A 13,486-nucleotide genomic window follows, 5' to 3' on the forward strand; every position below is an offset into this window, starting at 1 on the left:
GCATTGCACACTTCTCAAAAGCTTATTCTTGAGGATATGAAAAAGTTAGACCTTGAGGTATTGGTAATATCAGCTCAATACTCGATTAGCTAATCTTTGAGTACAACCGATGTTGATTAATAGAATCAAGGCTAAACAAAATGAAGATCCTTAATTGGGGAAGATCAAATAAGGTATAGAAGATAGGAAACAAGACGACTTTTGTAACAACCTCAATTTTGACCTATTTTAGTCATGACTAAGAAGCCAAGGATCGGTACACGATGTCGAATAGACCATAAGTTGACCCAAGGGTTGGTTTTGAGCCATTTAACCCGTTTAGGAAATAGGCAACTAGGACTAATTATATTCGGATAGAGCTTTGACCATGAATAGGTTATTTGACTATAATGATCGGTAGTGGGACAATCGTGCATCATCACATATTGAACAATGGATAGTTATGGATCAATTCCGCACGGTCGTACTAATGGTTGTTGGTGACTCCATACAATCATTGTAACTCGTGAATGACCTTGAATTAATTCAATGTGACTGTGTGTGAAGGTGGATCAATTGATCCCACACAACTACGTAATAACTCACTGTAGGTTGTGAATGGTTGATTCAATGTGACTATGTGTGAAGGCGGATCAATCGATCCCACATGATTACATAATAACTAAGAATCAACCATGATCGAATAAATTCAACATGGATCAATTTCAAACTAGCCATGGATTATGGCACACGACCTTGGACCAGCTAGGGGACCAATTGACTTGCCTAAGGATTGACTTTGGACCCATCCAAAGCCCATTTACATGGGAAGGGAGATATTTGAATTTGGCTTTGCCAATTAAGCTCAATTGCATTTGGTTTTGTTCAATCATGGCTTAGGCACAAACCTTGACCAAATAAGGTAATTTAGACTCGATTAATTCCCACCCAATGAGATGGCATTCAAACTTAGATATTTTCCCACAATGCATTTATTGCTTTTGGAAGCTAATAATTAAACGCAATATTGACTTAACAAGACACATGGCAAGAAATGGTTTTGCTCTTAAAGTTATTGATGTTCTTTGGCTTCTAGCACATTATTATGGGAATAAGTCACATGCCTAATGAGAGTCTTTAGAGAGCAAGATGACTAGGTCTTAGACTTCATAATGGACAAAATCTAAGGTCATTAATGGAGAGGATGACTTTTAGCGCTTATGTGTCCCTATTAGATTGGGGCCATTAATTCCCCCATTTGGAGACTTGCAGGACAAGATTATCCAACCATTGATACTTTTTCACTCAAGATTAAGTAAGGCACCACTTCATTCTTCATATACTTGCCATCATTTGGTTTCTTAAGTTCTAACTTAGATCTTAAATTTTTCAAAACTACTGGACATTCATTGTTTTCCAATTTATAGAGCTTTTTGTGTTTTGAATTTGGTGAAACTTCCATCATAAAAATTGTTCAAAACATCTTGATCTAAAACATACTTTAATTTCAGATTTTTTTTAGGTATACTATTTAATACGAGAGCCTTATTCCTTTACTGCATGAATCTATCCAGTGCAATAAAAACGGTGACTAAGTTGTCTTTTTGATTTTTTATAAATTTTTTCTTTTGGAATCTAAACATGTTTCCTTTACAAAAGTTGTAAATGACATCCATGTTTACAATATATCAAAATTTTAAAGTAATTATGAAAATTTGTATTTCAAAATGGGTTTTTCTCTATGGTCATTGAATCTAATCGACAGACAAATTGATGGGTTGTGTTCGGTGATTTGCAGCTCTTTCCATAAAAAGAATTTGAATTGGCTTCCTTTGTGAAAAATATTATTTAAGGTCTTCTTTATAACTATTTAATTTTTATAATTTTTTGAACTCTTTTGATAAGGTAATGACACTAATTTTTAAAGTTGCTCGAAACTATTCTTCACCTTAAAATAGGAGGGCCACATGCCCAAGCTTGGAGGACAAGTCATTTTAGAACTTTATTGTCTTTAAGATCAAGTTGTCTTAAATGACTTTGGACACTAGTTAGTTAATGCAATAGGTGAGTCACATGTCCATGTGTCCCTAAAGAGCTTAGGCTAATAAATTCTCTTAAGTTAAGACTTGAAGACCAAGTTGTCTTCCATTTAATCCTCCTTTAATGCTTCTTGACTTGAGACAATTAGAAGCTTGGCCCATTAATAGAGGCACACCCATTCATTTCCCTAAACCTTAGCTCATTTCCTCTATTCCTCCCCTCTCTTGCATGTCCTCTCTCTCTCTCTCTCTCTCACTACCACTTCCTCCCTTGCTGCTCACCTCTTGCATTTAGCCACCACTTGGCCATGGTCACCACCTGAGGAAGTGGTAAGTGAACTCACTAATATTTGGTTAGGGTGTTGTGTTATGCAAGTCCGGGTGTTGTGTTATGTGAGTCCAAGTCTATAGAATCCTTGTTTGAAATTGTTTGGAAGTTTGTTCTTACTTAATTGAAGTTCGGCTAATGCTCGTTTAGTTCGGTTTAAGTCGTGTTCTTGTTGGATGAGTTCGATTCTTTCTTGATGAGCTTTGGCTTGTGCTTTGGCTTAAGTTGTTTTAGAAGAATTGGTTCATGTTCTTATTTGATATATTTGGTTATGCTTTGATTCAAACCAATTTGTTCATGTTCTTATTTGATAAGCTTGGTTATGCTTTGATTCAAACCGATTTGGAAATTATTTTTGTGAAAGCTTGTAATTTCCTTGCCCTCCTCAACTTATTATAGCTCTCCCAACCATGATAGCTTTATTCTCCTCAAGTGCATGTCCTAGTTTATCTTTGCCACTACCTCCGCCATCTCCCGCCCTTTCAAGAAAAAGGGTTTTATCAGCCTTGAACAAATGTTCAAGTTCGAGGGGGAAGAGAATCAGAAAAGGGAGATCACAATGGATTAGTCATTTCAAGATTGGTCTCGATTTGTGATTTTTTTAAATATTAAAAATTATTATATTATTATATAACCGGGTCCGGTCCAAGTGGGCGGGTGGGCGGGCGTATCATTCTTAAGCCAAGGTTGGTATCGAACCACCGGTTGGTCCGTGATCATGTCACAAACAAACTAGGGTCTAGTCATTCTTTTTGGTCTCGGTGATCATGTCGCGTTATTGAGGTGTATCATTCTCGAGCCAAGTTTGACACTAGGTCAGTGAACATGTCAAACGGATTAGTCCTTTCATGGTCTCATGTGATATTGACACATATTGTTTTTTAGCCAAGTTTAGTACTAGATTGATACTGAAACTTGTCGGATCAAACCACAATCCTTGATTTGCACCCGACATGTTCAACGTTTGATTATGATGAGTCATTTCACAAACTTATGCATAACACGTCTTCAAGCTCTTGAACTAAAAGTGAAGATAAGAATCCAAATTGTGATGATTAATACATGGTCATACAAGGGACTAATTTCTAACCGTTGATTGATGGATTTTGGCAATGTTGCCAATGGATTCAATGGAGGATATTATGGGACATTCCTAGATTAAGTTTGGATGCCTAACGGACTCATTATTGAGGATCACCATCACCCTTGGATTAATGAATGTTGCTTAATGGATTTTAGATGCTTGTTAGATTCCGAAAGAGTCAATGGATTTCAGCTATTAATGAATGAACCTATTTACATGAGTTCTTCATATTATGAAATGAAATTTGGTTTATGCTTGCATATTATTGGGTGAGACGTGAGTTCCTCATGTTGTGGGATGAATATTGATTTATGTTTGCATATTATTGAGTGAGGCGTGAGTTCCACATACTATGGAATGAATCTTGGTTTACACTTGCATATTATTAAATGGCGATTTCTCATGTTCTAATTAAGAACAAGGCTTTTGTTTTGCTATTGATTTGTCATCAAAAATGTTTTGAATAAGTTATGCTTTTATTGAATAAGTTATTTACTTGTTGAGTTTATAACTCACCCTGTTTTTTTCCCTCAAATTTGTAAGTATGAAAGTCTCCCCCTTTGGAGTTGTAGTCTCGCTAGAGTAGCTAGAGATTCTCAATAATGTACCATGGAAGGAAATAGCCCCATAAATAAGGGCTTGTAAATATACTGATGTAATATAGTAGCAGCATGCTTTGTGTACTATTTTCATAGCTGCTTGATTGTTGTGTTGTCAAAGAGATGGTTGTTGTATACACTTCCACTGTACTTAAATTGAATATTTAAAAGAAATGAGACGGTGATGTGCCTAGGATATCGTAAAAATAAGCCCCACTACTTGTGACTTTGGAGATGAAATTGGGATCATTACAACTTTAGTATCCACGTGGATGGATCGTTGAGGTTTGGTGGTTGGCTATGTGTTTCAATAATTGAGAATTGAAAAAGGAGATATTATAGGAAACTCATAGCACTAGATTCTCAATTCATCCAAGAAGCACTAAGATATACAAAGATTTAAGAGAAAAATTATGGTGTATCAATATGAAAAAAGATATTGTAAAGTTTATCGACCAATGTTTGATTTGTCAACAAATAAAATTGAGCATCAGAAACTAGATGACCAATTGCACCATTTGAAATACCTAAATAGAAGTGGGAGCATATTATCATTGATTTCATCATCAATTAACTGAGAATGCCTAGTGGTAAGAATGTTATATAAGTGATTGTCGATCAATTGACTAAATCTACACACTTTTGTAATATTGATTCAGCCTTTCACTTGAGGACATGATGAAGTGGTACATTAATGAGATGGTAAGACTTCATGGAGTTCCAATTAAGTATTATTTTCGATAGATATTCTAGATTTATGTCTAACTTTTGGAAGAGTTTAGAATGGGCGTTAATACATCTTTTTACACCTACAGATAGATGGTCAATTAGAGAGAACCATTTAGACATTAGAGGATATGCTATGATCTTGCATTATTGACATTGGTGGTTCATGTAACGTTTGAACTTATTTTTCTTATAGTAACAGCTATCATTCCAGCATTAAGATAGCTCATTTCGAAGCTTTGTATGTTAACTGGCCTCAAGTACATACAACAATCAAAAGAGAAAGTCAAGCTTATTCAATAATGTTTGAAAACTGCACAAAACTATTAGAAAAGTTATGCATACCTCAAAAGGTGCAAGGTAGAATTTAATATGGGAGAGCATGTATTCTTGAAGGTTTTTCCTATGAAAGACATAAGGAGATTTGGCATGCATGGAAATCGAGTCCAAGTTATGTAGGACCATTCTTAATATTAGAAAGGGTTAGTGAAGTTGCTTATAAATTGACTTTACCACTAGCATTATTTGAAGTGCATAATGTGTTCCATATATCCTTATTACGAAATATGTGCCAAATTCTAATCATATACTAGATTTTACATAGTTGAAGTTGAGAGAAACTTAACGTATGAAGAGTAGCCCATTTGTATTGTCAATAAGAAAGATTAGGTGTTGTAACGACACGCCATCCCTTACGTGAAGATTTAGTGGCAAAACCATACCAGAGGGAGGCCACTTTGGAGCTTGAGGAGGAGGCAATATGCAAATACCCTCACTTGTTTCATGATTTAGGTATTGTAAATTTCTAGAATGAAATCTTTTTAAGGAGCAGAGAATGTAAAATATGAGCTTTGAAAAGTAAAAAGGACAAAAAAAAGAGGTTTGAAAAGTCAAGAAAAGAAGCAAAGAGAGAACACTGGAAGCTTCGGCTCTTTTAAGGGGAGAGAGAGAGAGAGAGAGAGAGAGAGAGACCAAGAACCCACTTTAGGGAAAAGAAAGAAAAAGGAGAGAGGAGAGAGAGAAGAGAAAGGAGGAAGAAGAAAGGAAAAAGAGGGGGATTTTGTGCGCGCGCTACGGATGACTCATCAAGCCGACTCAACTCCGATTCACAATGCTTGGTAAATGCTCACGCCCTTTGTTCATTCAATCCGAGTAGTTTTAAATTTAGGGCTTGAAATTCATAATTAATGGAAATTTGTTCGGTGAAGTCAGATTTTAAGTTTTTAAGCTACATATTTTTATAGAAATGATAGTTCAGGGTGTTGTGAAGCTGTAAGATTTTACGGATCTTGATTTAAGCTTACAGTTTACCTAGAATGGAATTTTCAAGTTCGGTGTGTGTTATGGACAGAGTTTCAAACAATAACTTTTGAACCGAATTTCAGTCATTTCCGACAAGGTCTTAGGGCAGCTGGATTGGGGTTCTTATAGTATGTCAAAATGGCTTTCTATAGACTATAAGTTGGCCTGAAATGGAATTATGTGGAAAAGTTATGACATTATGAATTTTAACATATGAGTTGCGCCTAGCAAACAACAATAGGTTTTTGTTAGAGGCAAGTTTTTCGTTGGCGCGTAGGTGTTGTTTTATTGACAAATTAGCATAGTATAGTTGAGTCATTTATTAAAATATCATTTTACTTGGTCTTTTTATATTGTTTTTCAGTTATTTGTTAAAATTCGAGTGCATCAACTTAAATAACCACTGTAATTGGTTTTTTGGCTTTTTCCAAGTGAGTGACACTGTTTATTCTTTGTGTTTTAAACTCATGTTTTTTTACTAAATATGTTATGAGTTAAGAACATCATCTTTTGTTGCATAAAATATGATCAAGGCTTTATTGATGTTTTGTTATTTAAAAAGGGAGGTCAACTTTTGACTTCAACTTGAATAATTGATTATAAATGGTTTGTGAAACTTTTTATGAAAGAACCTTGAAAAGTTAATGATTTATTAATGTGGGTTTGAAAAGTGCTTTGATATTTAAATATCGATTGCTTGAGTTGTGAAATAAAAAAATTTGGTATGAATTATATATAGTTGATAAGTTTGTGAGTTAGTTTTTGGAGGTATATATTGGTTTGATGATTTATAAAAACTTTGATATTATAACCAAATGTCCTTTTTGTTAAATATATATGTGGATGTATATATGTTGATATCAGGATGAATTTTAGTTATGTTGAGACTGCGTCTTTTCATGAAAGGATGGCCGTATCATGCCCTTGTTCTTGTTGAGTTGGGTGACAGAAAATAACCTTTTACTCTGGCTAAAGCAATCAAAAAAAGAAGGAAAATTGTCACTAAAATGAAGTCGTGAAATAAGAAGCCATCAACATGTTGCTCCAGGCAAACAGCAAAGTCTTAACTCCTTTACTCTTTGCTATTTATGTCCAAACATATAGGTACCTGATCTTCACAATGAAGATGGAATTAAGTTACTCTGCTAGTTGGATATCATTGTCATAACCAAACTTCCTCAGGAATGGTCCAAGTTGTCTCCAAACGTCCTCTTTCTATAAACAGCTAATAGAGAAGAAGGAATCCTGTCAATATCAGCCCACGTTCATCGGTGCCTTCAGATGACAAATCTTCAACGACCCTCTTGATTCCTACTATTTCAGAAGGTTGTATAGGCGTGTTAAAACATTTGTCCTGTCGAACATTTGAACTGAGGTGATATGAATGCATTCTGAAGACTATATAACAGAAGATATGCTTGCTAAGGGTTCCTTAAAATAGCCAGGATGATCCTTATTTATCAGAACTTCTTGGCACTTAAAGCAGTCTCTATCTATATACATCAACTCCCAAAGAAGGAAAAGAAAATAGCGTCAAATGCAAACCAACTTGCAAAAGAAAAGACACACTAATGCAAGCACAAATGCAGACCTAAAATTCAGATAGCTCTGCATCACTGAGGGCACCATCCCTATCACAATTGCAGAGAATGAAAATCCACTCCAGGGCTTCGACAAAACAAGGCTTTACAATTCGCTCTTCGATCAAATAGTAGGCCGGTTGGATGAAGAAAACTTTGTGCATAGGAGAAAACCTCTACAGGGAGAAAATTCTCGACAAGGACAAAATGTTACTGGATCACTATAACTAATACAAGAGAGCTGAGCATTCATACAAACCTGAAATAGATTGTAAGCCAAACACTCAATACAAGTTTCAATCTCCCATTATCAGCATCCCTATGTGCTCCAGGTTAAGTTGCCGATTCTCATCTCTCAAATCTAGTTCGCAGCCCACCACTATAAATGGGACTGTTACCTAAAGATGACATTTAAGAGATATCTGACAGTGACTCAAACACCAGAACAGAGGCCACTTCACAAGGCTTTGCCTATCAAAGTGAAGTCGATGTGCTTGACTTCCACGACCAAGAGTAAAAGTTTCAGAAGAAAGTCGCAATTCTTTCCCATGGCAGGGAATCAAGAAACAAAGGAACAACCGATTTACAATGCTGAATGTCTAATCGACGAAGTTTTGGAAGCCAAAAGGTACTGAATCGAAGAAGGGTAGCAGGCTGATCGCATGCATCCGTAAGAACCACAGCATCGGCCCGCCTCAGCTCTTCACCCAGAGTCCTCCCTGTCCTCCACTCTTATTTCAGATTCATGCAAAAACAGATATTGAATGAGCTAACGTGACCCCCGTTTAAAACATATGGTTTACTCCCTGGATGATGATGGAAGTTAAAGCAGAACAGTTTCGGTAGAGCACCTTGAAGAGGTGTCGATAATTGTAAGAGGCACGCGATCTGGATAAAAATCTTGGGGCAAACGCGTTGGTGACAACCCCAGCAGGACATTCGCTGGAAAAACAGCAGCGGCGGCTGTTCGGATCAAGCTCGATTTCCCAGTGCACGGTCCCCAGCAACCACGATTCGAACGCCGGTTCCACCACCAGGGAAAGCATTTCTAGCAGAAGCGTTTCCCATCAAATCTGTAACACCACCCCTGCCAAATCCACCTAACCATCAGGCACATCCAAAACAATTTAGAAAATCTCATCCTCCACAAAAATTTCAAATATAAATTATTATCTATAATGAAAATTATTCATTTTCAACAAAATAAATAAAACTAACAGGAAAACTTTCTCAAAATAGTGAAGTGGTCAAAGCCCAAAAATCTCAAGTTGCACGCGTGAAATCAAGATAAAAAGAAAATCAAGATAAAACCTGTATACTTTAGAAAATGCAAAAAAAAAGTGCAAAAAAAAAAAAAAAATGAAAAAGAAAAAATCTAAACACCTGTATACTTTGGAACATGTAAGAGCAGCTGATATCTGTTGGACATGGGGATCTATACAAAAAAGTGAGGCTGGAACTACAAAGTTTCGCCTGAGAGTACAAATAGCAAACCATGTACTCAATCAAATTCCACTGGATTTTTCGCAACCGGCACTGATTTTTCTCCGGCACGTGACATTATCCAACATGGACAATCAAAAATTTCAGGGAAAAAAGAAAATAAATGGAAGAATAATGGATCTCAGAAACAACATATTCTGCAAAGAGCGAATGAACAAAACGAGGGTAGAAGACAAGCAAGAAAAAATCTGCATACAGAAACAAGAGCGAGCGAGAGAGACAGTACAGACGACTCAGACCTGTCGATAGATAGAGAAGAATGAAGCGAAAAAGAGAGATACTGTATATTTTGATATGTGATATATATTTGATAAATACGTTATATCCATTTTAGGTAACGAGGTAATCATGATATTAGTTATAGTCAATTTGAGATGTACGCAATCTCGAGAGATATATGCAATCCTGACGTTAATTCACCCCGATCTCGATTTGGGATGTACGCAATCTCAGCTTTTGTTCAGGAGTAGAGACTGACAAATCAAACGCTCGTTACGAAAAACATGTCGATGCATCTCAGCTTTTCATTTGGATTGCATCTGTCAGGATTATGCATAGATTTTCGTAGATAATGCATATTCCTGATCGATTCTTGTGAAAGAATCTTGAACATTAATAGATCCCCATAAGCAAGCTATCAAGAGAACCCTTTTTGCGAATTGTGACTTCGTTAAAAACAGATGAATCCACTTTGAATATGAATGACGGCCCCATCAAATAGGGAGACGGTGCCTTGGTAGACAAGATAGCCATTCAAACCAATGCACATCGTGACAATTGCCTTTCACTTTTACATTACACTACCACAGTTTTCTACAGCAGTAAGTGATTAGATTTGCATGTTCCCAAAATGCATCACTTCCTTTCATCCACAGCCAACCAGCTACATACAGAATTAACCCCACACAGAGAGAGAGAGAGAGAGGTCTTAGAACATCATCAATTTTCCGAGCAACAGACACACCCACATACTCAGCCCACCAAGCAAGGCTGCGGCCCCACCGGCAAAACTCCCTCCCGGTGTGCTCGTGGTTAGCACCACCACCATCCAGTCGTCCTCCGACCCAACACCAGCTCCTGTGAACCTCGAGTCATTCAAATACTTCTGGTACGGGCTGTGGGTGTAGTTGGTGAGGACTAGCGTCGGAACCAGCTTCGCCACGCACACTGGGAGTATGACGCCATCTGTCGTGTAGTTGGGGTGGATCTTGCACTTGGACAGGGCGTCCTGGTAGCTCGAGGACTGCAGGCCGACGCCCGGGAGGGTGTTGGCACCGTACGTGGCGCTGCAGGGCTGGTCGTCGATTTTGTCGGCGAGCTCGTCCGCAAAGCAGTTGGCCTTGTCGTTCTTGGCGAGCTGCTGGAGATTCTGGGAAGTTCTGTAGCTGTTGATGCCTTGAAGAAGATTGTCCTCGTCGTCTGCAAGAAGATAAAAGAGTGAAGAGTGGAAGCTCTCAGATTGCTTGTTATTCACACAACTCAGATTACTCGAGAACCCTTGAAGGTATATAAGTAGGAATGTAAAAACTCCTATGGATCAACAATAGAGTTATTTGGGCAATCCCAATCAAGAATCAACCATAGTCGAGACAAACGCCAGCAGCTACTAATAATTACTAAGTAATGACCAAATCACCAGATCTGCCGAAGTAGAATTCCTCTTAGGCACAGGAAATTATGCATGCACTTAGGTCGTGAATTGGCAATACCATGAAAAACAACAGCAGCAGTAGTAATGAGAAAAACGAAACTACTCCATAAGTAAAAGCTGACAAACCCCAGAACTATTAACGATCAAACAGGACATACCATTACAGACCACTGGGTATGATTGCAAGAAGATGGCATGAACGAGAACAAACCCAGAGAGGAGAAATTGACCAAACCCATTGTGAATAATGGAACGAGATCGTCGTAAGTCGGCAATGAAGAACGAAACCTTTATATGAACCCCGGCTGCAGATTTTCTTTGTAGAAAAGTGGATATGAAAGGAAGAACAAGTTGGCTTTTCGGTGCTTCTTATCTACTCATCTTATTGGCTTTTCTTTTGCCGTTGGAGTTTCCAGGTGCCACCTCGTTGCCTCCGCTTTCCAGTAATGGCGAAGCAGCGAGCTGACAGATGAGTTCACATGTGGCAGACATGCAGAAAATGAAAACTGAGACTCGCTGCCTGTCTCGCGGCTCGATTTCGTGAAGGTTCGCGTTCGAATATTAGATTTCGGTACGGCTACCTGGCAGTCTCTCCACCGGTGAAAAATGAATGCTGTTAACTTTATAAGATAATGGGAAAACTACTTGTTATTACAACACCTAGCGGCAGCTCTTAAAAAAGTTAGGGCATGTTTGGTTCGACTTTTGAGGAATGGATTTGCAGCCCATTTGATTTGACTTTTGAATAATACATTTGCAAAAATGCAAATACCTTTGGGTGAAGGGCATTTTTCGAAATATAAATAGCATTTGGTAAATTGTAATTATAAAGTGTATTGAGAAACAAATTTGGCCAAAATATCGTTTAGTAAAATTTATATTTGTAAATGACTTTTATTAAATTAAAAAAAAAAAAAAAACATTTGTATTTTTTTTTTTTTTTTAAGTTTGGCCACCGAACCGCTAGATTTGGCTATCGAACTATTGGATCTAACGCCCGAAACCGTCGGATCTGGCCACCTGATGGCTAGATCTAGCCTCGAATGATGTCGCCTAGGTTGGTGACCCCAGGCGGCCGTCACTTGGGTCGAGTAATTCAAGCCATTAGTCACCTAGGTCGCGCGAACCCAAGCATCACCTGAGGTCCGGCAACGGTCGTCGAGGTTGGGCAACCCTCAGGGGGCGGTCACCGGCATGCATGACCCCTTGGCCGACGATTGTCGGCCTCTGATCGGCTTTCATGCGGTGGTTTTGGAGAATGAACAATACCGGGAACTTGTATTCCGAAGATGCAATTTTCCAAAGTACCTCTAGAGCTATATTGGGCTAAAGGCCCTTAGAACCATTTGAAATACAATTGCATCTTGTCAAAGCCACCCAAAAAAATCGAACCAAATGCATTTGCATTTGGCCAAGGGACTTTAAAGTCCCAAAGCCTCTTCCAAATGTTGAACCAAATGGGGTTTAGTTGCACACAACTTTATGCGCCGCATTTTAAAGATATTTATTATCAAACACATAAGTTACAACATGAAGAATTGCTGCAGCACAATGAGTTACAATCCAATCACAAATAGTTCTTATAGGCGGAGCGTCTTTTTCAAGAAAATATAAATTAACAATTGAAATAATACTAAATAGAAGGCAATAAATAAGAACCCCTCGGAGTTGGTTGTGGCGTTAAAAGATTTCCAATTCAAGAATTAGAGATAATTTGTTCGAATCCTACTAACTAGATATAAACTGCTCTTGATTAAAGGCCTTATGTAGGCTAAAAGTCTAGATTTAACTAGTTTGTAAGAATTACGAAGTGTTTCATAAACCTTTAGATAATCGTGCCTCATAAACCTTTAGATAATCATGCCTGACAAATTTCGTAAGATATGACATAGTCCTATGAAAAGAGACAACAAAACTGGTTCACCCTTTTGGGGCTATAGAAACAAGAAGTACACTATGAGTATGACATCAACTTTTTCGGTGAAAAATAGTCCATTGATCTCTTTTCTCCCCTGTGACACGTGATATCGCGTGCCCATTGTCAATCCCTGAAGAGATAGTAAGATATACATCATGTTTTTCATCGGTTATTCGAACTTTTATATCGATCTATCTGTCACTCTCTGTTTCTTGGGAAAGCACCCCTAATCAACCACAAATCTTCAGTAGTAGTTACTTTTCGAACGCCATGCCATTGTCATTTTAAAGTCAAATCACAGTGAAATTTCAGGAATTCCCTTTGAAAATGATAGGACTTCCCCATCAAGAATTCACTTGAGATGGAACGTATACAATCGATATATCTAATTGGCTCACAACTTAACTGCCTCTAAGCGTTTTTAAGAATCTAGATACGTCGAATCTTTCCCAAAACAAGAGATTCTTAGAACTAAGGATAACGAGAAGGGGACACTTGCAGCGCTGTGAGATTCTCCGGATCCTCGTCGAAACGGAAGGTCAAACCGACGAGGATGACGGTCATGACGTGGCGACGTGTGCCGCAAAATGCGCTTGCTTCTCCTTCCATCTCCATCGTCATCGTCATCTTCTCTGCTCCACCCTCGTCCTGATTGTGTTCTCTTGCCTTTGGCTTTGACTCTAAGGGCAGCGTCACGTCTCGACGTTGCTCACTTTGCATATCCACGCGAAGCCAAGTGGTCAGAGTCCTTCGCTGCAGCCGGCCACGTGGAATCAG

General features: G+C 38.1%; 1 protein-coding gene across 1 annotated transcript; it reads right to left on the reverse strand.

Moving 5' to 3' along the window:
* Nucleotides 1-8,609: 8,609 nt before the first annotated feature.
* On the reverse strand, nt 8,610-13,429 carry LOC104435149 (uncharacterized GPI-anchored protein At5g19250). Its single transcript, XM_039306983.1, has 3 exons — nt 13,192-13,429; nt 10,113-10,559; nt 8,610-8,737 (listed from the first exon to the last, which is right to left on the reverse strand). Exons 1-3 carry the CDS (start codon nt 13,427-13,429, stop codon nt 8,610-8,612), a joined length of 813 nt encoding a protein of 270 aa, XP_039162917.1.
* Between the last annotated feature and the right edge of the window lie 57 nt (nt 13,430-13,486).

The sequence above is a fragment of the Eucalyptus grandis genome, chromosome 2 (assembly GCF_016545825.1).
Source record: "Eucalyptus grandis isolate ANBG69807.140 chromosome 2, ASM1654582v1, whole genome shotgun sequence".
NCBI classification, from domain to species: domain Eukaryota; kingdom Viridiplantae; phylum Streptophyta; class Magnoliopsida; order Myrtales; family Myrtaceae; genus Eucalyptus; species Eucalyptus grandis.

Bases quoted from the DNA above. Each gene is read 5' to 3' on its own strand.
- LOC104435149 (XM_039306983.1), bottom strand. From the start codon at position 13,429: ATGCAAAGTGAGCAACGTCGAGACGTGACGCTGCCCTTAGAGTCAAAG. The intron at 10,560-13,191 runs GTTATCCTTAGT...ATCTTCTTGCAG, and splicing joins GCTGCAAGTGTCCCCTTCTC to ACGACGAGGACAATCTTCTT. The intron at 8,738-10,112 runs GTATGTGGGTGT...CCTGATGGTTAG, and splicing joins AGCCTTGCTTGGTGGGCTGA to GTGGATTTGGCAGGGGTGGT.